This window comes from Orbicella faveolata, unplaced genomic scaffold (assembly GCF_042242905.1).
Source record: "Orbicella faveolata isolate gen_17 unplaced genomic scaffold, um_ofav_v1 contig_1, whole genome shotgun sequence".
Taxonomy (NCBI): Eukaryota; Metazoa; Cnidaria; class Anthozoa; order Scleractinia; family Merulinidae; genus Orbicella; species Orbicella faveolata.
Window position 1 is genome coordinate 26972796 of NW_028301536.1, and position 27030 is coordinate 26999825.

At 38.0% G+C, this 27030-nt stretch overlaps 4 protein-coding genes and 1 long non-coding RNA gene across 5 annotated transcripts; 3 read left to right on the forward strand and 2 right to left on the reverse strand.

Annotated features, from left to right (window-relative positions):
• The first annotated feature begins 102 nt into the window (after positions 1 to 102).
• Positions 103 to 5679, forward strand: LOC110061813 (vesicular inhibitory amino acid transporter-like). The gene is made up of 2 exons (XM_089298311.1): positions 103 to 625; positions 2954 to 5679. The coding sequence occupies exon 2, from the start codon at positions 2979 to 2981 to the stop codon at positions 4317 to 4319; it is 1341 nt and encodes a 446-aa protein (XP_089154437.1). The 5' UTR covers positions 103 to 625; positions 2954 to 2978; the 3' UTR covers positions 4320 to 5679.
• A 1386-nt stretch (positions 5680 to 7065) lies between these two features.
• On the forward strand, positions 7066 to 8476 carry LOC110061758 (neuropeptide FF receptor 2-like). Its single transcript, XM_020768602.2, has one exon. It carries the CDS (start codon positions 7212 to 7214, stop codon positions 8322 to 8324), a length of 1113 nt encoding a protein of 370 aa, XP_020624261.1. The 5' UTR covers positions 7066 to 7211; the 3' UTR covers positions 8325 to 8476.
• Positions 8477 to 12583: 4107 nt separating this feature from the next.
• On the forward strand, positions 12584 to 13532 carry LOC149118566 (uncharacterized). Its single transcript, XR_016209914.1, has 2 exons — positions 12584 to 12890; positions 13315 to 13532. It is a non-coding gene; the product is annotated as an uncharacterized LOC149118566 (long non-coding RNA).
• Positions 13533 to 14432: 900 nt separating this feature from the next.
• LOC110061757 (neuropeptide FF receptor 2-like) lies at positions 14433 to 16342 on the reverse strand. Its single transcript, XM_020768601.2, has one exon. It carries the CDS (start codon positions 16277 to 16279, stop codon positions 15191 to 15193), a length of 1089 nt encoding a protein of 362 aa, XP_020624260.1. The 5' UTR covers positions 16280 to 16342; the 3' UTR covers positions 14433 to 15190.
• A 2639-nt stretch (positions 16343 to 18981) lies between these two features.
• Positions 18982 to 21262, reverse strand: LOC149118567 (trypsin-2-like). The gene is made up of 4 exons (XM_089298322.1): positions 21174 to 21262; positions 20512 to 20698; positions 19698 to 19962; positions 18982 to 19344 (listed from the first exon to the last, which is right to left on the reverse strand). The coding sequence occupies exons 1-4, from the start codon at positions 21220 to 21222 to the stop codon at positions 19072 to 19074; spliced, it is 774 nt and encodes a 257-aa protein (XP_089154448.1). The 5' UTR covers positions 21223 to 21262; the 3' UTR covers positions 18982 to 19071.
• Positions 21263 to 27030: the final 5768 nt, after the last annotated feature.

The window sequence follows — 27030 nt, forward strand, 5'->3', positions numbered from 1 at the left end:
TTGAATCCTTGTACCCGACTACCAATTTTATTTAATTTTTTGTGAATTGTAAACTCCGCTAAAATAGAAAACATAAGTCCTGGATGAGTTTATCTTTTTTTGTGAAATGCGTGGAACAATTATAAATTAAAATACCCGAATGCAAGGTATATCATTTCCGAATCGTTTGCATTTTCAGTGAAATGTCACGTACCATGGCCACAATGAAAAGTAAACTGGAAGTGTCAGATCTTCGCGCTCAGTCAACTCACCCCCAAGCCGTTTCGCGCGTGGCCTGAGACCAAGGGCATATTCATCCCGGACTCAACGAGTCACAAAGGTGTTAGAAACAGAACAGGTAAAAAGAAGTACGGTATATTCAAAACGAAATTACGTTACCATCTTATTTCGTGAAAAAGCCAGATTATGCTAGCAGTGCTAAATATACATAAAAGCTAAAAATTATGCTCGGTTTGCTAAATTATACCAAAGATTATGCTAGCACAATCGATGCTTTTTTCCGTGACCTTTGCGTAACTGCTTGACACCAGCAAAGACACTCGGAGCAAAGAAATTCGACGTTCCACTTCCCAAATAGCGACTGAGCAAATAGATTGACAAGGAAAGTTTGCGGCTGGTATAACAGGTAAGAAGCCTGCGTTATGTTTAGTTTGTTTCAAGATTACCATAAAGTACAATCAGTATAACGCAATATTTGATTGTGATCTGTGTCAGAAGTCAGCATTGGGAGAGCGACCGTCCTGTAGATATTAGAGTCGGCATTCATACAATTGAATTCCATAGCGCGACAATGTTCAAGCGTCCTGCTAATGTTATGTTATATTAATGCTATGTTGATATTAAGGCGTACAAAATCACGCACAAAATCACGAAACTAACAAGCTGCGGCTTGTAGAACTGCTTGTGAGTTTTGTGCTTAATAACTGAGTTCGACACGAAGCATACTTGCATATCGATTACCTAATTACATCATTATTGTTATTGATTGCTTAGTATTTTGGAAGACGAGATCAACATAAATTTCAATACATTTTTATATGATAACACTTTTTCGAACAAACAGATATGAATAGCTATGTAAATAAAAGTAAGACATTGTGCATAAAATCACTGTCTGATGTGGCTACACGATAGATAAAAGAGACCGGAAACTCAATAATAGTCAATCGCATTCATCGAGTTTCTTAAATAAAAATATTTTTTTTGTTGTTTGATAGATCGGTCGGTGGGTTATGCTAAAATAATTAGACAGCTCGATCGCGGTTTTTAACGAATTTGAGGATTGTCTTCAGGTTCCCCCAAGGCTCGATTTTCGCCTGGCGCTCTCTCGTGTCCGGTCGCGGGCTCCTTTCCCGAACAACGGCAAGTAATCGAGCCTAGGTTCCTCCCAACCGATATCCCAGCCGATAGTAAACTCAAGTCTATCTTGCAACAGCCTGTAGTGCAGGCGTTTTCTGTGTGTTCACGAATTAGCGGTATCAGCTCGCGATCAAGTAGATTCGCCACCATGTTGGCTTAGAACCCCCTCCCCGTTACTCCTCTTTTAGCCTAACTCCCACTCCCTAGAACGCCTTTCCGTCTCTCCCCTATCTCTCTCCAATCTCTCCTCTTCAATCCAAGATGGCGCTCGCTTGATCAGAATGCGCTCGCTCGCCAAAATACGCCTGCGTTGCAGGCTATCAGGCTATCTTGCAACCAGAGCCATCTCCCGTGGTGTGCAATCGATGGCAATCGATGATCGGAAAAACGCTCAATCAGTCAATCGATAAAATTTAATCAACTGGTATCGGTCATTCGATGATCACTCGATAGTCACTCGACTGGCAACAAAGGTCGCACGTAGTCAACATTTACTTGAAAACGGAAAAGATGGTAATCCCACGCATAGAGATTTCAACTTCTTCGGTCGGCATTACAATAGTTACAGCAAGTTACTCCCATGTACAGTGGTGCGAGGGGTGCAACGTGTTATATGCTTGGTGTTGAGAAGGTTTACGGTCGTTTCGATACAAAGTCGTTTCGATACAAGTCGTTTCGATACAAACGTCGATTCGATGAGGAACACGGAAACGCGTTGAGAGTAACTCCCGATGGTGGGCAGCTCGGCCACCTTCAACCCGAACTTGTGGATCCTCTCTAGCCAATACATACAAATTTCTCTGTTAAATGTCTCAAGAATTCATATAAAATCTGTTAACGATCTACATGTCCAAAGATATGATAGTAAGCGCTTATCCCCAACAGCCTGTCGGTTGTAAAGGGTGACGAAATTTGCATCCAAATGATACCAATCGATACCAGTTAGGCCATCGATTGTCATTGGAAATCGGTGACAATAGATAAAACGTCACACAAATCCTTTTCATCCATTGGTCATCGATTATCAGTATCAATCTATCAATCGATATCGATTGCCATCGATTATCGATTTCATCGATTTGACACCCCAGGAGAAAGCCGGGGGATCTGCCGAATCGTGTCAGCTCTTCCTTGAATTCGCCGTTCCCCAGAAATTGGCGAGAATCGAACAAGCTTTTCGAAGTTAATGAATGAACTAATTTAAGCTTTGCGCAAAGGGTTGGTGGTGTGCAATTTATAGTAAGATATTTCATCGGATTTTCATATTTTCACTCACCTTCATCTTCAGAAACGACTCCCAGCCGATTAACAATTGGCAATATATCGCAATTGAAGATCGTTATGGTATTAAGTTAACCAGGTCGACTTTAAAAGCATTGTTTGCTCACAAAAAAAAAAAAAAGAAAGAAAGAAAAGAAATATGCCAGCGCTCTGGACTTTTGTTCCCTTCTCATTACGTTTTTTCCTCTGCAACCGTTATAAATAATATAAATGCTACGTGTTAATCATTACACCGTACATCCATCAACTACGGCAGTTCCGATTGTTTTCGACTAAACATATTATATCCAACTCTCGTTTACTCTCTATTCAGGTCTGAGACTTGACGCAAGGATAAAATGTCACTTAATGAAAACCCCAACGTGTTCCAAACTATAACTTCGGCTGACGATCCCATAAACTACCAAGGAAATAATGTTGATGGTAACTGTGAGTCATCCTACGACGAGGAAACAAACGTTATAGATTCAGGAGAACGTGACACTATGCCAATGTGGAAGGCAGCAGCTAACTTTATCTGTGACGTAGAAGGAACAGGTCTTCTGAGTTTACCCTTCGCAGTTTTGAATGGCGGAGTTGCTGCATTGGCAGCATTGGTTATTGTTCCCGTGATATGCTGCTACACAGGTACGATCATGATACAATGTTTGTATGGAGACAGCTCTACACCCGGTGGACGGAAACCACGTCTGCGATCAAGTATTGAGGAATTAGGGGAAGCTTGCTGGCCTGGAATTGGAAGAAAGGTTGTTCTAGCACTGCAAAACACCGAGTTACTTATGCTGTCAGCCTCGTACCTTGTCCTTTGTGCAACATTCCTAGATTACGCATTCCTTACCCTGCCATTTACAAAGATCCTGTGGAGCTGCATTGGTGCAGCTGTGGTACTTCCCACAGTGTTTCTTAAGAGCCTCTCAAACGTAGCTTGGTTGAGCTTAATTGGTATCCTGTCCGTATTAGTTCCAGTGGGTTCTGTCATGTGGTATGGTATCAGCCACAGCTCTGGTTGGCAACTAAGCTCGATTCCACTTTGGAAACCGGAAGGGATTCCTGTAGCATTTGGGATTGTTTTATTCAGCAATGCGGCCCACAGCATTCTTCCACGGCTGGAAGGAGATATGGCGAATAAGGGGATGTTTAGAGTCATGCTAAGCATTTCATACATATTTATAACTTGCCTTAAGATTACATTTTCCCTCTGCGCGTTTCTGTCATTTACGACCGATACGAAGGACCTTGCTACAAACAACCTTCCCCCAGGTGTGGTTTATTACATTTCATGTGTGTTTCTTGGAGTAAACGTGTTGGCGTCTTATCCATTTCCCATTCTTATCGTTGTGAGGTCCATTGAAGATGCTCTGTCGCCAGATTGTTTTTTGGATAGACTGCCAATGGCTGTTCGGTTTGTTTGTGTTCGAGTGTCTTTGGTGCTTCTTACTTTGGGCGCTGCGGCGCTAATTCCACACTTTGCATTGATGCTGGCTTTTGTTGGCAGCTTGACTTCTTCCACAACGTGCTTTGTTTTGCCTTGCTTGTTTCATCTGAGATTTAAACATGGCGAGTTACGTTTCTATCAAAAAATCCTGGATTATTTCATCATTTCGTTTGGATTAGCTGCTGCAGGGTTCGGCATTGTTTTCTCTGGAAAAGCTCTGGTAAAAGCTTATGAAAAAACGTAAATAAAATTTTCACGAATGGTACGAAGACTATACCTATGTAAGAAATAGACTAATTTCGATATATTAAAATTCAGTCTAAAACGATAGACCTCAGCACGAGGCTCTGGGGAATAAACCCCACAAACTCTGTAGTTATTTTCCAGAGCCTTTTACTGAGGTCTATTGTTTTAGGCGGAATTTTAATGTATCGAAATTGGTCTATTAAGATATATTTTAGAAAATGGAAAGCCATTTGGATATATACAATCGAAAATTAATTAATGATTTATCGAGTTTAAACATAGGATATCATAACAATGAATGTGTTTGGATATCTAATTAGTATAGATTTTATGACGATTATATTTCTCTATTTTCACCTTAGTTTTAATTTGAAGTTAGGTTTTTGTTATTGTTATCGAGTTTCACTTCGCGTCGTAGTTTCAACTCTCTCCTTGCATTGGGATATGTAGTTTTGTGGTAGTAAACGGTCTCTTGCGTTCTATGCATTAAGCAAATTTTGACTAGCTAGTTGCTTATCTCAGAGCCCGTACACACTACGCGGGAGAAATTTAAAAACGCAGCTTTATTCCTACGGTTAGGCCTACCGTCCACGCTAATCCGTCACGAAAACGGAGCTTTTCGAAAGCGCTCTTCAAACCGGAGGAATTTGAAAACACCGGCTTTGCGTTTTAGTGTGGACAGAAAACATTTAGAAATCGAAGCTTTCCGGTAACGATGACGTCAGGACTTGTTTGTTTTTTTTTCCCTCAAACAGAACTCCAAAATGACCGGTGATCGTTGCGTTTTCAAATTTCTCCGGCGTATTGTGGACAGAAAACATTGTATTTGATATATTTTCAGAGTCAAAGCGCCGTTTTTACTTTTCTCCGGCCCCTAGTGTGAACGGGGCCTTGGGGTTTAGTTTAAAAAAAGCCAAATTCAATCGCCATTTTTGTCTTCAAACTGAATTTTGAGCAACGTTTGTCTCCTAACAGTTGAAATAACGCTTCGTTGGCTCTGAAAAATGATAAAATAACACGTTATTATTTTTTTTGACATACAGTATAAGGACCGGAGCATAGATTCCCGAAAATAAAGTTTCGATAATTCGCAACTGGGTATAGCGAGTGAGGTTGCCCTCTTTCCGGAAATTCTAGAAATGCTATTTTATTCGCCTCTGGAAATTTTCGGAAATTTAAACTGCACGTTTTGTTGAACTAGAAAGCGCCCGTAGTTACCGAAGGTCACTTGTGAATAAAACTATTAATTTTACCTTAATTACGAGACCCGTAGCGTTTAATTGTCTATTGCTTCACTAATGTATATAATTTAAAAAAAATAGATGGAAAAATAAAGAACTAAAAAACAGAAGGAGAAATCAGAGGGTACATGTCGAAAATAATTATCATCAGCGAAAGCGAAAGTTTTTCGGTAAGAGTAGTCACTTGATTTGAATTAAATTATTTACATATCAAGCAGTATAATATGTAAGTATAATATGTGCATCAATTATTATAGAGACACAATTAACGATAATAAGGATTGAAAGAAATATATTCATTTTGTCAAATGGAAAAAGAAATTAGGTTTTATGCTGATCTATGACGAACGAATGCCATATTACTGACGATAAAAGGTAGGTGATTTAATTTACTTAAAAAATTCTGCTCCAAAAAGGCATCACATGATTGTCATAACGTTGTCGTAGTATTCCGCTCATGTCAATGATGACGGTGTCATTTTTTGTTGTTTTGGTGACGAATGCTTCATTTGTATCGGTTTCCTTCATTAATTTCTGAGCCGACGAAGTTTGATTGGATTACTATGATGGATGTCTAGTAGCACGTCTTGAAGTAAACTTCCACATTGATCCGTGAATGGTACTGCACTGCGATGTGGCGCATTTCAAAGAGCGTTGTCTTAAAAATCATTACAGAGCATATTCCTATTAGGCAGTATTACTGAAGTCAGCAACTTAGGAAGGGGGCAGGGAAGGAAGATTTAGTTCAATGATAATCCATAAAAGGGCATGCGACATTAAACTCTACGTCTTTGACTCTTCGCATTTCAAGTTTTACAATCGTACACGAGTGGCTCTAGCTGTAAGACCCTAGATAAAAGATGAAAGGCTTTATCCGGCATCGTATACGTTGAACTGCCTAGCAAAATTACTAGACATTGCCCGCTGCTTTTAAAACTTTGTAATATAAGGTTTTGAAAGGGCAAGAGTACGTAAACCGATATCTTTTCGGGATAACTCCGTCAGCTCTTTAATTAAAACTGCTCTAGGCCCTTCTTAAAATTAAAAAAAATTAAAATTTATGAACCTTGCAATATGCTTAATGTGTTCAGGGCGGCTAAAAGATATGCAAATATATCACATATTTGTCACAAGGTAAAAGTGTACATAAATAAGCTACGATTCGACTAAACAAACCTTTGGAAAAGCTCATTTAATGTCAGGAATAAAAAATTCAAGGGTGTAATACAAATTTTGTACTACGTTAATATTCAGATCTTTACATTTTTGGAAGCATTGGACAACGTCTAACGTGTTATTATTTTGCATGACATCGACAAACTTTAAAACGCGCATTCAAACTTCTACCGTTAGCCACAAATATTTGTTAACAATTTCTCAGTGAACTGCTTATGTTCAACACGTGATTGTATATTGTTAGACATCTTTCCATCCCTAGTGTTGTGAAGGGCTCAGTTTAATATTGCGCTATTTTAAATGCGGTGAGCTATTTTCGATGGGTGTAAAACACCACCGGCAACAGAGGGACATGACGTTGTGTAAATAGAAGATTTTTAATTGACTTCACCCTGTAAATCAGAAACCAGCATTTGTTTTTTCAATCTTCTTTTTCGTTTGTATTGTTAGGGGCAGGCAATATTCAGAGGAAAATGACAAATGACACAGTTGATGCGGCAGTAAATATCTCCGCAAGTGCTGGATCGAAAGTCGATCACTTCCTTGTCCCGCAGCTAGTCAGCTTTGTTGTGATAATAACCATTACTATTGTGGGGAATTTCTTGATCTGTTGCGTAGAACTCAAACGAACATCACACAAGAGCAGTGGCTTTTTCATAATAAACCTTGCGCTGAGTGATCTAGCCGTTGGCTTTGTGAGTATTCCTCTTGACATCGCCGAACAGCTCACCAACGGCTGGCCGTTTTTTCGCTTTATGTGCAAAGTGGTTTATCCTCTTCAAACTGTTCTTATGGCTGTGTCAGTTATCACACTACTTTGCATGAGCATAGAGCGTTACAGGGCAGTTTTGACACCTTTCAAAGCTAAACCAAGTGGCAAATTTATCGTTCAAGTTATTGTCTCCGTATGGGTCCTGAGTATTCTGTTGGTGACTCCATACACGTTAGTGCTAAGAATGAAAGATGGCAATTGTATAGAGGACTGGCCAAGCCAAGGCCACGTTAAAATCTACACTGCCAGCGTTTTTTTGCTGTTATACCTTTTACCACTCACTCTTATCACTATTTGTTACACGAAGATTGGCATTTACCTGAACAAGGAAGCAAAGAAATGGAGGTCGATGTCTAAATATTATGGTAAATCAATACGTCAGGTGCGTCGATTATCAAATGTTCGACACATGCAGAACATCAGAATCATAAAAGTCTTTGTTGCTGCAGTAATGGTATTTGCAATCTGCCAGTTGCCCACTCATGTCATTTGGATTTGGCATGATTTTGGAAGTGGAAGCAAGTGGAAGTACTTGTACGACGTCTTGCCATTCTGTCATATTCTTACCTATCTAAACAGCGCCATTGATCCATTCATCTTTGGAAGCCTAAATGCACAATTATTTAGAAAGACGTTAAGGTCAATATTCACTTGTTTCAACGGAAAGAAGGAGCACCAGAAAAAAAGCAAAAATCCTAAGGCACTGCCGCCAGAGCAAGAAAATACGAAGAATAAACGCAAACTGATTCGAAAGAGTTGTGTGTTGCTGAAAAACAAAGGATCACAGGATTCAATAGTGGAAAGTAATATCTAGTCAAAAACATAAGTCAAGAAACAAGCCAGTTTCAAGACTAACAACGATACTTATTCATAATAATTAAAAGAGTCGACGAGGGTAGCATGGATGAAACTGACAATTCTGATGCACAATAGTCAGGACCTTCGTGCAGGTGCGTCACATGTAAATCTGCTGTAATTTTAGCAAGAGTTCACCAGACCTCTCGCTCGCTTGACATATATGCAGCGTTTACAAACTCTCAGCTCGTTAATCTCAGTAATCTGAGGAGTTTGATTGAATTAAACTATCTCCGACTGTCGTTCGCGTTTGCGTTTGACGGGACTTTAAAAGGGATCTGTTGAGGTTCGTAACGTCTATCTTGTATAATTCACAGTTCTAAACTTCTAATCGAAAAACATCTCGATCATCCTTACTACTTCAATTTATGCTATCCAAGATTCTAACAAAAGAAGAGGAAGAGGTTGTGAATATATATGTTATAAATTTACAGCTTTGGATTTAATATCTGGTGTACATATAGATGAAGAATCCCTGCCTCTTTTCAATATTTAACTACGAAGGTAAATTGAATTTTACATTTATTTTCAGCCGAACAGATTTGTTTGAAATAAAATGACAACTAAAAATTTCTACTTTGAGATAAATTTTGCGCTCATAATCTCCTTGACGTTTTCTTGTCCAAGACGTTTCGTTTGGTTTACAATATCAATATTTATCTCGGAGCATCATTCATTCTTTCATTTAACAAACTTCACTTCCAACAAAAGTTTAGTTATTAACGCCTTCCAAACTAAAATGTGGTGTTCCAATTTGATAAAATTCAGAGTAAATACTGAGAACCACTTCAAAAATGGCTACTTTTTCGGTGTAAAATAGAAACCTGTCTCGGAGAAAAGTTATTTTTACGTTGCAGGCTTGGAAGTTTCGTTGGAAATGAGTGCAAAATTGGCCTAAAGTGAAACGTAGAGCTTAGACGGAAATCTATGATTGCCATTTAATTCCAAAGACGATATTTGCAATATACTAAGAATCTTAAACTGGTGTTAAAACTCAGAGGAAAAGTTTCCCTGTTTGCAAGGAATGAAAAAATTCTTCCGAGCAATTTCCTATTCTTTATTTGAACTGAAATGTAATGTTTAAGTCACGCATAAGAAACCAAATGATTTTTTTGAATTTCTTGTCTCGAGAGGTACCTCCATAGAAAACGATTCAAAATTTCTGATCCCCCAAACAACACAAGAGAGGATTCAAAATTTCCGATCCCCCAAAGAACACTAGAAAGGGTTCAGAATTTCTGATCTCCCAAAGAACATTAGAAAAGGTTCAGAATTTCTGATCCCCCAAAGAACACTAGAAAGGGTTCAGAATTTCTGATCCCCCAAAGAACTCTAGAAAGGGTTCAGAATTTCTGATCCCCCAAAGAACACAGGAGAAGATTCAGAATTTCTGATCCCCTGCAAAGCCAGTGTTACATCCAATGTAGCCACATTAAATCATAACACTGAAGACAGGGTTTAGATCTTGCTGCCTGCCTGAACAATGTCTAATCAAAATATTTTTTCTTCATAACAATATTCAATTAGAAATTTTATACAAATATAGCATAATTCTTAACAGATTCCATACACTCAGATTATACTGAGAGAGTGATGAAGAACAATTTTCTTCACAGCAGTCTATTAATATAAGTAACTGTAAACATCACACATTGTATTACAATGATCTATGCACTTCAAAATTACAGTAGCTGTAAGTTTAAAAAAACAATATCAAACAGTACCTAAGAGGATAGGAAAGTTCAGAATTGATCAAAACAGTAAGATTACTCAAACTGCACAACTGTAGGCATAAATGCAGACTCCACTTTCTCTGTCAGAATTTGCCCACCTTATGTGAAAGAAAAATTTCTAACAATTTCTGTTTAACATGGAAACAAGGCACCTCACTGTTATAAAACAAAAAGAGCATTCAGGAACACTACAGTACATTACAGGGATGACAATTAAAGACTGCAATATACATGAACATTTAAATTTGCAGTTGATACATTTAAGTGGGTCAATGTACTCTACATACATGTATACAGTGTCCTCCAAAAACCTGTTGTCATATAGCAGAGGCCATGGACTTTAGCTTTGCCCAACACGTTTTTACATCTTCAATCTAACTTTTTGAGTGGGCTACCAGTTCATTCACACTTCAGTTATGCAACCAGTTTAACCATGCTCAAAGGAGAAGAGTGTGGGTAAAATTGTTTTTATAAAGACCTGACAGATATGGATGCAAGTATTGTAGCTAACGCTACAAGCAATTCTATTCTTTCTTTTTTAATTTGGCATACTCATCTTGGAGATGTTTCCTGGTAGCTGGCAATAGTTTGCTGTCCTCAGTTAAAGAAGCCCTCCCAAAAACAATCATATATTATTACTAGTTTATTACTAACTTCATGCTACTTGCAACTATCTCATTCCTGGTTGAGGGATGCAAATCTCTATTCTTTTTTCTATCCAAGAGGTTTTGTAGATAGAGGATAGCTATCTTTGACATGGCTTAAAGCTAACTAATATCTATCTATCAGATAGTTAGGAAATAGATTGACTAGCTAAAAACTAGCTTCCTGTGTAGATAGTCAACAGATACTTAGATGGCCTATCTATCCACTAACTTGTCTATCCAAAAACCACCACTAATGTAGTAAGCCAAAACCTAGGCTTTCTGAAGACTAGTCCTTACATTGAACAATAAAACACTATCCTATCTAGTAAAAAGATAGCCTATCTGAAAACTACCCATCACTCATATCACACTGTGATAACCTACCCAAAACCCAGAGATAGTAAAAAGGTAGCAGCCAATCTAAAAAATTATCCATCACTCATGTACATGCAGCACTTTAATATTTACCTAACCAAAAGCTTTCTTAGTCACAGGTGGTGAAACTATAGCTAACTATTGAAAACTCTTCATTATTCATTTTATATGGATCTTTGATAACTGCTCTTCAAATCCTAAACCTAAGTGAAATCTCTGTATTTACATAGGAAAATGTATAAATAACTAATAGTTTTATTTAAACCTGCTACAGTTGTACATTAAAATTTAATACCAAAAACCAGGCACATCCAGATGCAAAAGGAGGACAAAATCTGGCTGGAAATGAGTTTCCATTATGTTGCAATTTATCACAAAACTTACTTAAATTTAACATATATCTTTCTAAAATCCTGTTTGAAACACTTCTCAGCTACTTAAATTGGAGTCTAGTAAATGTTTACATTCTTCAGTAAATTTTCATGAAATGTAAACAGATTTCATGACCGGAAAAGCACAAAATATTCTTGACATGAATTTCAAATTTCAATTACAGTAATTTCTTCATGAAAGTATTTTTTTCAATTAATTTTATCCATGAATCATGGGTTTTTCAAATTATGGCAAGACTTATGTACAAAGGTCTGGAAGTGGTTAAAAGTAATTTTCTGTAACCTAGCTGTGAATTATATCTGCTGTTCTAAATAACCTCTATTTGCATAAAGAAATGCCAAATTATAAAGGACCTTTGGAACACTGCCCAATTAAAGAGAACTTCAACCACCCTAATGAAAATAACATCAGTCTTTTGCAACTCAAGTAATAAGTGGCAAACAAATGGTCTTGATAATGTACTATGCACATCTAACATAACCTCAAGAGCACCAACATCAACCTGAAAATCAAAAAGGTGAAGGATGTTGCTTTTTGATATCTTGTGTTTTAGGTGTTGTACACTACATATGTATGCCCAGTTGATCCTAGACAAGATATACACTAGATATATAAGAAGTATATGTAAACTACATGAGAGAGCTCACATTTATTGCACTTATTGTACTTTTACAATGAATGATTTTCCCAATACGAAATTGTTCGTATATTGTGGCGTTGAATACAGTTGCTTTCATAACTCCTTTAGGAAATGAACATTTGTATTCACGAAATCAACAAGACTTAACAGTGTGTTAAAGAATCTGCATCTTCTATAATCTTCCACGATCAATTTAACCGGCCAGAACGTTTCCAGTATTTTAAGAACCGTCACAAATTATGCAAGAAAATCAGTTTACCTTGGAAAGCTGCAGGAACCATAACCTTTCTGTAAACCTGACGAGTGTAAGAGAAACCGCCAGCTTCTGGCAAATAGTTTGATTGCCACACTGTTTTGCCGACGAAACTTCATACTTTTCCACCTTTACTGGGATTTGACTCAACTGGAATAACAACAGACATCTGTAAACAATTTGTGACTGCTTTCCAACGTAGAGCAAGGCTATATAATAACAGAGAGCTTTGTTATCGAATCCTAACAACATTGACCACGATCTTTGCCCGCCATTTTGGCGTTTCCGTCCGATCCCATAATCCTTCGGTCAATCTGATAAATGAATACTTTTGACCAGCAGATTCCCTTTCCAAAGGAGTCGGTTATTTGCGCGCAATTTCGAATCCAACATTGTCAATAGCAGCAAGAAGCATGGAATGATTTGTCCAAGTTCAAATGAGTATCTTGGTTGCTTCGGTGAAAGAAAGGCAAGTCGCAGAAAAGTAAGTATATCATAATTGTTGCTCAACATTACAGTTAGCTGCTCAATCTTTGAATCGAAATCAATGTTGTGGCTGAAGAAATTTCGTTGTTATATTTATTTCGCGATCACTGAAACACAAGAAAAACGTTTGTTCTCCTGATTTTATTAGCACCCGTAACGAAGAAATTATTCACAGGCATTTCCTATGTATGAAATGCTTGCACAATAGCTTGTTAGTGTGCTTTTTGAAGAGGTAACTTAAAGTTTACACTGAATTGATTTGAAGCTACAGATCACGCTCGATACACTTCACTAACGCATTGCCTACATACTGCTCACTATTCTTTACAAAAGAATACACTCCCGATCAATTGATTAATGAAAAACAATGTTAATTCTATCGCTATTTATAAGAATATTTAGCTTCAATTGCTTCATTGCAGAGCAGAGGGAAAAAAAAAAGGCAAGAATAGCGGCCCTCAATCCGAAACGAACACATTAAAGCAGAAAACGGAGGTGGCGCAGACGGCAGCTGAGTCCTGATTAAAATTCTTGTTATCTTTGATGTGGACTTTAAACAACAGCTCGTAATTCTGGAGCCTAAATTCATATCTTTTTGAATTGAAAATAAAACCTTTCACTGTCCGAAATGAAACTGCAATTTTTGTCTCGATCCTTTGGCGTGGTTTCAAATCGTTATTAATAATGACCTAGCTGTGAATATTTCATTTGTGTACTTTTCTGATGCCCTTTACTCTGTGATCCTTTTGTCTGTAATGTGTTTAAAGTTACTATCCAATCGTTACTTTTTAGCTATCAGACATCTAGTTAATTTCTTGTGAATTATAAATAGACGGCCATTTCTGTCCTGTCACCTGACAAGGGGGATCAGAAATTCTGAATCCTTTTAAGAATTATGGGTAGATGACCGTTTTGTTCTGATAAGTTATGCACTGGGGGATCAGAATTTTTGAATCCCTTTAAGTCATGTGGGATCAGAAATGCTGAAATGTTGTAGAATTATAAATCGACAGCTCTTTCTATCATGTTAGCAGATTTGGTGGGGGAGGGGGATCAGAAATTCGCAATACTTTTAGAACCATGAACAGATAGCCGTTTTTGTCCCGTGAGGTGACGGGGATCAGAAATTCTGAATGCATTTAGAATTATAAATAGATGACTGTTTTGCTCTGACGGGTTGTGGACTGGGGATCAGTTTTTTGAAACTATTAAAGTCTTGGGGGATCAGAAATTCTGAATCCTTTTAGAATCATAGATGGATGACCGTTTTATTCTGATAAGTTGTGGGCCGGGAGATCAGAAAATCTGAATCTCTCAAAAAAGGAAAGCGCGATGGGTGCACGATCTTTTTTACATTAAATTGTACATTTTGGTGAAATTGGATGTATTGTCCCTGGCGGACTCAACTGAACACTTCTTTTTCTCCTTCCAATAAGCCAAAACCTTTCGGAAACACAAACTTTTTCGGCATCAAATACCATTACCCTTCGGAATTTTTCCAAATTGGAATGCCACATTTTAGTTTGGAAGGCGTTTATTCCGGCTCACTAGTTAACGTGGAACTTCATGTTACCTTGACTACTTCTTTATGCACGTCATGTCGTGTCTCATTATATAACACGGTCTGGTGTAACAGGGGCTAGACTGGTGTGTTACATACATAGAATGGTTTCACAATGACTATTTACAAGACTAACATCTAATTTATTACCCTGGTCAATGAAATCAAACGGAAATAACGTACTGACCCAATCATGCAGAACATGAAACAAAAGCATGTAGCAGGTGCAGAGCTTGAGGTATCTCGTGTCCACCATGAGGTCTTCCTTGGATATGCAGTTATTTTGGACGGGCAATTGACAGTCACCTTTGAACCTCACGTGGCTTTCGTTTCCTTCGACATATTTCTTTCGTTTTGACCTTTTGTCATTCGTTCTATGCCGTAAATCCTATTTAAAGTTTTCAAAAAAGTGACTGGTTTCTCTCTTAAACCAGATGCCGTAAATAAACGTAGTGAGCGGACAAAGTGATCCAAAGTAGCTACTAAAGTCGTTGAAGAACGTAGAATGCCAAAGACTTGTGAAAAAGTCAAAACAAACAAGTTTTTATCTTTTCCGAGAGAAACTTTGGCTTGTCGTTTTATTAGGAATCAGCCATAGTTTGCTTTATCAATGTCCAGAAGTGTAGTTTCATAATGGAATACCTTTAATCACTAGGTGACGTATCCGCAAACGTTAGCCAATCCAGTTACTTGCAATTTTACCCGCTGACAAACCGCACTAATTTCTTACGCCCCCACTATACAACTGCTTCTCCCTCCTCCACCTGCCATTGCTGTTGCACTCGTTTAATAAAACTCGGACGAGACATTACGTCGGACATTTCTCGAACTCTTAGGTAAAATTTCGGAGCTTTTGAAGACAAGCGGGAGATTAGTGACGATTCACTACGTTTACGTTTCTTGTCTGAACCGTTGCAGCAATGGTTGAGTCGTAACTTTCCAAAAATAAATGGGTTGATAGCACTGTTTATATACACCATGATATGGCAAAAAACTACAACTTCATTGAAGTACTTGAAGTTTTTTCCATCACCAAAGTCGTGCCATAGCCATAGTACATGATTTGGTAGTAGACAGATAGCGAAAACCACAACTGCCGTAACAAACACTTTCACAACTCTAATATTTTGGTCAGCGCGCTTTTGGACGTGTTTGCATAAGCTGTGGTTGCGTCCACTGAATAGATGCTTTAGCCTTGTCATTTCACAGTTAAGCTTTTGCATGACAAGTACGTAGTTCCCCGTTATGGCCAAAAGAGGAACAAAGTAAAGCAACAAAAACACGCTCATCGTAAAGGTTTTGACATAAATGTCGCGCGGCCATTTTTCCAGACATTGTTCTCCTTCGAGGCGTAGTATGCTAGCGTATGGCGCCACGGCAGCCACAGAGACCAGCCATGTTGCCGTTATCATCACAAAAGCTGTCTTTGCTTGAATTTTAGGCTTTAAAGGTGAGACAATGGCCCTGTGTCTTTCTGTGCTCAAACACAGTAGAGTTAGAACTGAGGTGCCCATCAGCACTGTTTGGATTGGGTACACAACATGACACATCGTGGAGCCAAGCAGGAATTTCCCGCTCAAGAGTTCGGTTAAGTCCAGGGGGATGCTAAATATACTTGCACCAAGGTCCGTAAGTGCCAAATTAAGAATGAAAAATTCATTTGGCTTTCGTTTTTTCTGTAAATATATTGCTATGCACACAAGAAGATTTCCCAGTGAGCCTACAAAGGAGACCATTACATACAGAGAAAGTTGTATCACCTGTGTAATCTCGTTCCCAATATTCCCTACGCTCACTGAATCGTTCGTTTCACTGTTCAAATCCATGGTAAAGTACGTTCAAGAAACCAGACGGAACGTTTGAACGGCTTGTTATATGTGAGCTTTAAGTTCATTAATGCTGGCAGCATTTGCATCTCACGAATTAAGAGCCATTTCATCATTCGAAATAGCCAAAACAAAAGCGAATTTCCTATATTTTTGTAATTTGCAAGGAATAAACTTCTCTCTAACAGAAAAAATATTTTTGTTATCTCGTAAGTTTATTTTCAAACAATGCTATTGTAATGAAAAATAAAACACTTCAGGTAGGGTCTGAAAGCAACAAAACCCAATAGAAAGCATACAAAACATCAGTCATAAACAACAAGAAACATATCTTTAAAACACTTTTTTTAGTGGGATAATGTATGATTTTGTAGATACAGTCTTTTATTGTCATGCCGGCAATTCAGTTATCGTATAATGGGAATTTCTTTCTATATTATATTAGAACAATTGCTTTGTCGTGCTTTTGTGAATTAATGTGCGTCATATCAATATATTGACATTAATTAATTATCAAAGATAGTGCAGTCACGAAGATATCTAGAGCTTTAGTGCTTTTTTTTTCGTTAATATTAATGTGTTTTTAGAACTCTGTATTCTTAAACCATAAAAAAAAATCTCAAGGAAACATCCAGGTTTAAACCGTTTATTGATCGTTGTGGACTCAAGCCACGTGCATTTTTGATTCACCATCAAAACAATACTTCCTACATACACATTAGTCATTTTAATGTCGCCAACCCCCTGTGACTGTCAACCTGACTGTGTTTTAATTGAAGTGTTCTAAAACATGCGATGAGCTCTTCTCTAGACCAGCAGTTATCTCTGTATAGACCGCAATATAAACCAAAATGGGTTTTTCTTATGCCTTTCTTCGGGTGGTTTTGAACTCGATAGAACAATCATAAAAAGACCTTGAAGTTCTGTGAAAGAAAAGAAACTACAATTTTGCCGGCGATTTGGTAGTCGCCATCATGGCGAGAAATCATCATTTGCGCGTGATGCAGGTGAAACTTTGCCAAACTACGTCATAAACGTTTCGTCGGCGTCAAAACCAGAGGAAATTTTCATCCACACCGAATGTCATAAAAAAAAAAATCAGAAAAATCCTTCCAAATCGTTCAAGGCGAATCAGGAATAAAAACACATGGCATATAAATCGTTTTGCCCGCATTTTAGGCTAGCTTAAAAATGTATGCTTGGAAAAAAAGTAATTAAGAATTAAATAGTCAATTACGTTGTTACAATGGTAGTTGTTTGAAAATCCGTTTGAAAACATGCCCTACTTTTAATCGTTATTTTATCTTACGTTCAGCAGTTAACAGATTTACTTCATTTTATAAAAGAAAAAACTTTATTTGCATGTGCGCCCTCTCCTCGTGGGGATGTGTCAAAACAAGGTACCATTTGGAATTTGGACGTCATCTATTCACTATCGGAAAAGAGACGCAGCGCACGGCCAAATGGAATATATTTTTAAAATAATGCAAAACGAGAGGTAACTTTGACATTTCCTCCAGGTTTACTATGTGTACATAATAAATCAGTATTGCACGCGCGTGATGTGGGCTTTGTGCTATCTTGAGTTACAATAAACAGCCGAGCCGTGGATATTGCTGACCTGTCCAAACGTGCAATTTCTTGAAAATATGATAAGAACTTTTACTGTATGACGTTATCACTTGATGCGTGAATCATTTATCTATATAACAGCTTGGGAATTTGAAACAAAAATCGAGGGAAGCCCAACGCGCCAAAGTGAGTTCTGATAAATTCTTTCACGTTTATATAAACAAGTACCTGATATAACTCAACAATGCGCGCTCACGCTGGATTACTACTTCCTCGCTACTGTGCCGGTGTTAATATTAAACAACATCTCATGGGTAACTTGATGTTTCAGTGAACAACTTTTTTCAGGAGACTACTAATATAGTTCCTAGACCGGCTCATGATTTCCGATTGTAGTATTTTAATAGTATTTTGCGAGATTCTATAAAAACTGACCAGATTTCATTTTAACGCCATTTATGACAAAATGCTCAATTTTTCGAAAACAGAATAAAAGTTCCCACATTTCCCTAAAAGATCCTCTAATGTTTTCCTAACCCAAAGCCATTATATCAGGTTCATTTCTTTCGCCCCAATCTCTTTCTTTCCTTTGCCCTTTATTTGTCCGATGCCTCCACTTTGTAGCTTACATCAAATTATTTTAATTAAAAATTCTGATCCTCAGATGATGCATTACTAGCGTTCTGATTGGTTCCTAGAATCTCCAGCCTTTTTCCGGTTTTTGACCTTATTTGGAAAAAATAGTGCGGCAGCCATTAGCAAGTATCAGGTTTAGCGAGTTTTTGCCGCGGAAATGGAAAAAAATAAAAAATAATAATAGGCAAAGTCTTCCCGGAAACTAAAAAAATAAAATAAAATAGAATAAAGCAAAACACAGAATGTTAAAATTAACAACCTACGTAGCGGTTTGAAGTGAAATATTTCATTGAAACGGCTCTAATTAATAGTTCTTCCGAAACATTTTAACCTCAGAAAAGTCCCGTTTGAAACAAGATTTACTATATTTATTTTCTAGGCTTGTGATTTGTCAGTTTTATTTTGTTATCCTATGTGGATTGGAGAGACCAGGGGTTACTTTTGTCGCTGACTGTAAAAAGACTAAACTAAATACAAACAACAGGAAACACTAGTAATAGGCCCAACACTGAGCTATTTTATTCTATGATTCATTACATAGTTAACTATGTGAAGACATAGTTACAGCTGGGCCGGGCCTTCCTTTATATCCCCGTTACTCGCTCTATCCAGTCCCTTAGATAACGGACATCGGCATACACTCCCAGCTTATTCGCCCAGGCACATCCATCACCCCAGCTGACGACCCCCTCCAAGTACCATCTGCCATTCCTGTTTTTGCACACATATGGCCCTCCGCTGTCACCCTGGCACGCGTCCTTGCCACCGGCAATCAGACCTGCACACATCATGCTCTTGTGGGTCCTTCCTGGATAGGTTTTCTTACATGTACTGTACGGTACGATAGGTACGCTAACCTGGAAACAAGTTTTTAACAGGATTTGCTACCTTTCAGAACAAGAATTCATCCATACAAGGCCGCAAAACTTGCTAATTAATCGATTCTAGAGTGTATGATACAAAAATATTTTATCTCCCTAATTTGTTCATATGTTAAGAAAGAATCGCTTGTGATGCTAGTTGTTATGGCTTATCGGAGATAAAATAGCAGAAATTTAGACTTTTACAGCGAGATTTTCTGAGGGAAAACAAAACACGACGAGAAAAAAAACTTACATTGCGAAGGAGTTGCAAGCTGATCAAATATCGAGTAAAAGAGGGACTCAAACGCAATTTAAGAGCCATGTTAATAATTTCTTTTTTTCCTTACCTGCATGAGGTAGTCTGGAGAAGCACCAAGATGTTTAAGTCGACCCCACCCTGTTACTGTGCATTGTCGTCCCTGTTGGTCGCCTTTATTTGGTAGGCACACTGGTTGCACCGCACCGTTAATTTGGGCTGGTCGGTCCAGTCGCAGCAAGGCAATGTCATGAGCATACCGGACAGGGCTGTGGTAGCTAGGGTGGCGGTAGATTCGTCGTACATTGAAGTCTTGTACTTTGTTAGTCTTATAGGTCCTGTGGTGTGCTCCAAGCCTAAGTAACGACATTTAGTTACTTTAGAAAATAAGACTCTCATTTTTTTTCATTCAGTACGAGCTACGTCTTTAATTTTAAACTAGTGTTAATACGTACAATGAGCTCTCCGAGTTTTACGAAAATCGTTTACTGCTCACAATAATGTATTCCCATTAGATCTATCTTATGTTTCTTTTCATTAAATAGTTACTTATAATTCATTAACCAGGTTGATTGTTTATTAATCGTAATAGTAAATGGACAGCCGACCTGGGTTAGCTCTTTTAAGAAATTCAGAGTGCCCTATTACCAGACCCTAGTAATTAGATCCTCTTTTGTAAAGCGATCTGTTTGATTTTTCTACCAACTCGTGAAAGTAAATTGTTGCTATGGTGGTGGTGGTGATGGTGGTGGTTGCCGTGGAAATCGTTTTCGAAAAGGTCTCTGGTTAGCTTTCGGCAAACTTATATTATGATCATGCAGCGTCTTCAAATCAATGTAGAAGTTAATCTCCACTCTTTTCGTCGACTATTTCAGTTTTAAAAATATACGACCCGACGTTCTTACCTCACTTTGAAATCGCGTTCATTAATATTCTCCACGCAATGAGCTGCTGTCACAACCCATGTTGGACTCAATATTGAGCCACCACAAAATGGTCCTCTGGTCATGAGCATGGCTTGCCATGGCCACGAATTAGGGGCGGCTTGATATCCACCAACAATTCGAGAGCGGGGACGAACGCCACACCCATCTTGGAAAGGAAAGACGATTTATCATCGATATATTGGTTTATGGCTTTACATTGCATGTGTCAAGATTTGAGTGCTGTTTGAGATACATCACACGACAAATTTATATAACTCGTGATAAGTAAAGGATAAAAAAAAGATTCCTGCTACCGATAAGATGCATGTTTTGTTGTGTACCGTGAAGTAATTTTCACTTGTTTTATTCATCATGGGTGTCTAGTAACTCATATAAAAGCCTTGAATTGATATTTTTAAAGTGAACCTCTGAGAATATCATATCTTTTTGTTCAAAGGATTTTATATTACGATGTAAATTTCTATGGTACCTTTGAGTTGTGCAGTTAAGGTCCAGTAAAAATTTAACGGCAAATTCAGCTCTAGGCAAAACTGTTCTAAAAGGCCAAAGCCTTAATCTCTTAACTCTAAACTACTATTCAACAAGCTCAGAGGAAGCGTAATTCTAACAACTTTGCTCACCTATGAATGAGAGAAGTCCAAGGAATAAAATTAACCCAACAAACACCATCTTCGTACTTTGGACGTTTGGTGTAGAATGTTCGAGCTTTAAAGAAGCTGAACCGTTTATAGCAAGCTAGTACAAAATCTACGCTCCTGCAGACAAACACCTGAGTAAAGGTAATCAACAACGTCCCTACTGAGAATAAACAAACCATTATTTCAAAAGCAGGTGTCGGTAAACAAGATGGTAAAAATAAGAGATCCATAAAATTCAAATGTGCATACAAATGGAATTTTTATATAACACCATGCATCAAATATTGACCATGACTATTGGAACTATGCAGTTTGTGTAAAAAACGAGTTCTGAATAAAGGCTAATGCAAACATTTGTCCGTAGAAATTGCGCAGAAACTGCACCAGTTAAATTGTGTTTGCTCTTTCATCAGAATGATTGACTGAATTCATTAAGACATGGCGAAAGTTTTGTAAAAATGGTTTGCATTTCTCCTTCAAGTTATCTGTTAACGACAGTCTGAACAAGCTTCTAGCTTCTTGTTGTATTTTTGTTTTGTTGTCGTGCTTTTAGATAATTAAAAAAATTCCGGCCAGTAATCCCCATCCAGGATTTTAAAAGTTTCCACTTCTAAATCGCATGTCAAAGTATACAAATAGTATGTCTGTTCACCTGATTGAAAAAGTCAAAAATTGGGATTGAAGGCCGTTTTAAAAAAAACCCCTCCTCCCCCTTTCCCACTTCATTCGCTGTCCAGACACGACGTAAACCGTAATCTTAGCATAAAACTCTCCACCTGTCCATCTGTGGTTCGTACTAAATTACATCTCGCATTTTACGCGGGACATTGCCGGGTGAGAATACTACTTTCTGTCAATAAAGAACATTGTTCAGCCGGTTTTCCACTCGATAATAAATTTACAAAAAATTGTAATATAGGTCCATCAATAAGGCGTCCAAAACCTGACGTCAATCACTTGTTGAAAGGATCGAGGATAATTTTCTTTGTATAGGACGAAATTTGCACAGGAAAATGATATTTCAACATCTTGTTTGCTTTGGTAGACAGACACAGGATATTTCTTTTTCTTTTTACCTTTTTTGAGGAAAAGCGAGATATTTATCATATTTGGAATAAGCCTTTTGCATTTTATATGCCATCTGCTCATATCCTTGTCCAGTATAAGCAAATGGTCAATCCACAATTCTGTGTTGCCTCCTCTTTCAAACAAGGTGGTTTTTGTGATGGGAAATTTGACATCAATTTGCTCTTACATTGGCACAACGAGAGGAGAAAGAGGAGGAAGGAACCAAGTGATGGATGAAAAGGCGAAACTTCCTCGACCGTTGTTATGTCTTCTAAAACTAAATCAGATGTTTTTGCACGAGATTAATGAACTAAGTTCCCCACAGCAATATATTCTCTCAAAACACCACATTGAATTAAAATTTCATTTAATGTCCCTCCAGTCATTTATCTTGTTGTATTCCAAACAATCTACATTACTACATTTCTCGGGCATTACTGTTGTCATCACTTTCTAACAGGATGATTGATCATGGTTTTTGTATCGATTTTGGAATTGGGACTCGTACTTTTGGTAGCATCGTGCTGCCGCCCCATCGCATTCACACAGCGCCTTCTGGCAAGACGAGTTCCCGAAGAACCACCATGATGACTTTTTTGCTGTAAACGAGAAAGAGCAACAATGAGTGCCTGCTCACAAGCTACATCATGAGAACCAGCATGTATTTGACAAAAAGTGGCAGTAACAGCTATTTTCCTAGCTTAAGGAGAATATTTGCTGACGTCATTGTTGACATTTTTCCTCATTAACATGCTACTCGGTACAAAGAAGGCATCATGCTAGACACGAACTGAGTACAAAAATTTAAAGAGCTTATGAAACTTAGTAATTGGTGAAATATATGGCTCTTTGGGTGTAATATTCGAGGAGAAATTGGCTTTCAAAAACTGCAAAATATTTTAGGGTGGCAAAAGCGCGTATGAGTTCCCATAGTCCTTGTAAAATTCTCAATTTTTAAACCCGCGTCGCACAAAAAAAAATATATTCGATACATCGGGCTTAAATTCTCTGGGACAGTTAATCGTGCTATACCCTTTCAAAATTCAGAACTAATGTTCTTGTAGCTCCATCAAAAACTGTATCGCTCGTGCTAATGAGGCAAATATTGTAAACAAAGATTATCCTAGGTATGTTAATGATTTACATCGATTCTAACGAAGAAATGTGACTTTGAACTTCCTAAGCGGTACTAAGAAACGATTTTCAATCCATAACTTGTAGGACGACTTTCCCACCCGTCAACACTGTTTAAAGAGTCCTGCATTGTAGAAACCCACCACAACAACGGAACCAAAACAAGCAAACGTCCCCACGAATCAAATGATAAAACAAATGCATTCACTTTGCTTTCATTTCTACATCAGTCAATTAAGGCCCAGTTCAGACGCCGAACTTTTCATGAGCCGAACTTAATTCGAATTTGGACCGACCCAAATTATCAAAATTACACCTGTTGATTCAGAAGTCGAACTTAATTCGCCGAACTTTATTTAGTTTAAACCAAATCACATCGAAATGTCAGCGATTTTCAGGCAAAGTGAAAACCGCTTGTACAGTATGTTATAATGATTTAGGCAGTAGGTTCGGCTCATGAAAATTTCGACGTCTGAATCAAAGCCGTTCCAAAGCCGAAATTCCCGGCTGAGCTAGGCGGGAAGAACAGCTGGCCCGTTCCAAATTCAAATAGCCGTTCCTAATTGATTCAAACGCCGAACTTTTCATGTACTTAATTCAATGTATTTGGTTCGGCTCATGGAAAGTTCGGCGTCTGAACTGGGCCTAAGGGTAATTTTCAATTGCACGATATTTGGCGCCTTTGCAACTAAGGCTAATGCGTGAGGTCTTTTCGAATGCAAACGAAATTCACCTCTTTTTAGTGATGTTCCCCCACACGAGCCTCTACTGCAAGCTACAATGAGCGAAAAAATTGTTGAGACACGTCGAAGTAAAAGTCGATTTTCGAACGTCTTCGAAACATTTTCTCCCAAACCCCTCGCCCGTAAACAATGTTGATTTTTCCATTTCCCAGACGGACCACAGCGCCTACACAAAATTGAATTGGGGAGAGGTTGATGGGGAGGGGTGGTGGGGGCAAAATAGAATAAGAGGTTACCATCGAAAATCGGCATTTTATAAAAGTGTCTCAACTACTTTTGTCAATCATTGTAGATCGACAACCGAGAATTAGAATAGGGCCTAATATCGGTACATATTTCTGGGTCCATATTGAATGTCTCTCAATTCTAAGAAGCCATACTGTCCTCAAAATCATCATGATATCTAAAAGGCTTTACTCACCACCGAGCTTAATCATGCTGTTTAGTTTAGCATGAGTAATGAGTAATGCAATCTTACGGAATCTCCTCCCTCCCCCACCTCCCCGCACCCTACCCCTCTGTAATATTTAAGCAATGATAATGAAACTTAGAGCGTTTAAAGTGTATTAATAAAACCGAAATGCCATCTCTTATGTACGTAATTATAAGCAATGCTGCCTCTACTTTTGCGTTGCAAGTGTTTTTGGCTATGATGTCGTCATAACACTTGTCGTGGATAAGACAACACCTACAACAGCAAAGACGCGAAACCATTCCTTTGATAAGAATTGCTTTGGATAGCTTTGGATCTAGACTCATGAGGGTATAGTAGAGGAGGGGGGGGGGGGGGGGGGGCGTATGAAACCATGAGTCATCCTCGTATTTTTTTCCATAGAGTCAATCGCTCTTTTAAAATTTGAGCTCGACATATCACCACTTGCTAAGTAAAACTAATTTTACAGCTGAGGTTTCTGCCAAGGTAAAATGCTCCTGGAAATATCGATTATTCATGAGCTCAAAATAAGGTATCTCGTGAAGGAACTTCTTTGTATAAGAACCTATCTTTTTCGCACTATTCAGCCAAGGGGCCATTTCCGAGTTTCCTTGTGCCTCTGTTGCAAAACGGGTTTTACAGAAATGAGTTTGATTTGCATGAAAACGATCCTGTACGCTCAACTCGTTTTCATATGAACGGTTTAGCACGTAGATTCGTTTTGACAAGGAGGCAAAAGGCAACTCGGAATGGCCTATTGTCTTGACAGCTACAACAACAGAGGCATTCCAAAGCATGCAGTGCTGTTTTCGCTTCTACTAGTTGTCCTCAGCTGTTTCTTCAATGTGCGCACGAGCAGAAATTTATTCATTATGCAGAAAAACATCAGAGATAAGAAAGAGACTGCTCCCATTCAATGGACTACCCGATTTTAGGCTAGCTTAAAAATGTATGCTTGGAAAAAAAAAATAATTAAAAATTAGTCAATTACGTTGTTACAATGGTAGTTGTTTGAAAATCCGTTTGAAAACATGCCCTACTTTTAATCGTTATTTTATCTTACGTTCAGCAGTTAACAGATTTACTTCATTTTATAAAAGAAAAATACTTTATTTGCATGTGCGTCCCTCTCCTCGTGGGGATGTGTCAAAACAAGGTACCATTTGGAATTTGGACGTCATCTATTCACTATCGGAAAAGAGGCGCAGCGCACGGCCAAATGGAATATATTTTTAAAATAATGCAAAACGAGAGGTAACTTTGACATTTCCTCCAGGTTTACTATGTGTGCATAATAAATCAGTATTGCACGCGCGTGATGTAGGCTTTGTGCTATCTCGAGTTACAATAAACAGCCGAGCCGTGGATATTGCTGACCTGTCCAAACGTGCAATTTCTTGAAAATATGATAAAAACTTTTACTGTATGACGTTATCACTTGATGCGTGAATCATTTATCTATATAACAGCTTGGGAATTTGAAACCAAAATCGAGGGAAGCCCAACGCGCCAAAGTGAGTTCTGATAAATTCTTTCACGTTTATATAAACAAGTACCTGATGTAACTCAACAATGCGCGCTCACGCTGGATTACTACTTCCTCGCTGCAGTGCAGGTGTTAATATTAAACAACATCTCATGGGTAACTTGATGTTTCAGTGAAAAACCTTTTTTCAGGAGACTACAAATATAGTTCCTAGACTGACTCATGATTTCCGTTTGCAGTATTTTAATAGTATTTTGCGAGATTCTATAAAAACTGACCAGATTTCATTTTAGCGCCATTTATGACAAAATTCTGAATTTTTCGAAAACAGAATAAAAGTTCCCAAATTTCCCTAAAAGATCCTCTAATGTTTTCCTAACCCAAAGCCATTATATCAGGTTCATTTCTTTCGCCTAAATATCTTTTTTTCCTTTCCGCTTTATTTGTCCGATGCCTCCACTTTGTAGCTTACATCAAATTATTTTAATTAAAAATTCTGATCCTCAGATGATGCATTACTAGCTTTCTGATTGGTTCCTAGAATCTCCAGCCTTTATACCGGTGTTTGACCTTATTTGGAAAAACTAGTGCGTGAGCCATTAGCAAGTATCAGGTTTAGCGGGTTTTTGCCGCGGAAATGGAAAAAAATAAAAAATAATAATAGGCAAAGTCTTCCCGGAAACTAAAAAAATAAAATAAAATAGAATAAAGCAAAACACAGAATGTCAAAATTAACAACCTACGTAGCGGTTTGAAGTGAAATATTTCATTGAAACGGCTTCTAATTAATAGTTTTTCCGAAACATTTTAACCTCAGAAAAGTCCCGTTTGAAACAAGATTTACTATACTTATTTTATAGGCTTGTGATTAGTCAGTTTTATTCTGTTATCCTATGTGCATTGGAGAGACCAGGGGTTACTTTTGTCGCTGACTGTAAAAAGACTAAACTAAATACAAACAACAGGAAACACTAG

Bases quoted from the DNA above. Each gene is read 5' to 3' on its own strand.
- LOC110061757 (XM_020768601.2), bottom strand. From the start codon at position 16,279: ATGGATTTGAACAGTGAAACGAACGATTCAGTGAGCGTAGGGAATATT.
- LOC149118567 (XM_089298322.1), bottom strand. From the start codon at position 21,222: ATGGTGTTTGTTGGGTTAATTTTATTCCTTGGACTTCTCTCATTCATA. The intron at 20,699-21,173 runs GTGAGCAAAGTT...TTCCTTTCCAAG, and splicing joins TGGACTTCTCTCATTCATAG to ATGGGTGTGGCGTTCGTCCC. The intron at 19,963-20,511 runs GTAAGAACGTCG...GTCGTTACTTAG, and splicing joins GAACGCGATTTCAAAGTGAG to GCTTGGAGCACACCACAGGA.
- LOC110061813 (XM_089298311.1), top strand. From the start codon at position 2,979: ATGTCACTTAATGAAAACCCCAACGTGTTCCAAACTATAACTTCGGCT.
- LOC110061758 (XM_020768602.2), top strand. From the start codon at position 7,212: ATGACAAATGACACAGTTGATGCGGCAGTAAATATCTCCGCAAGTGCT.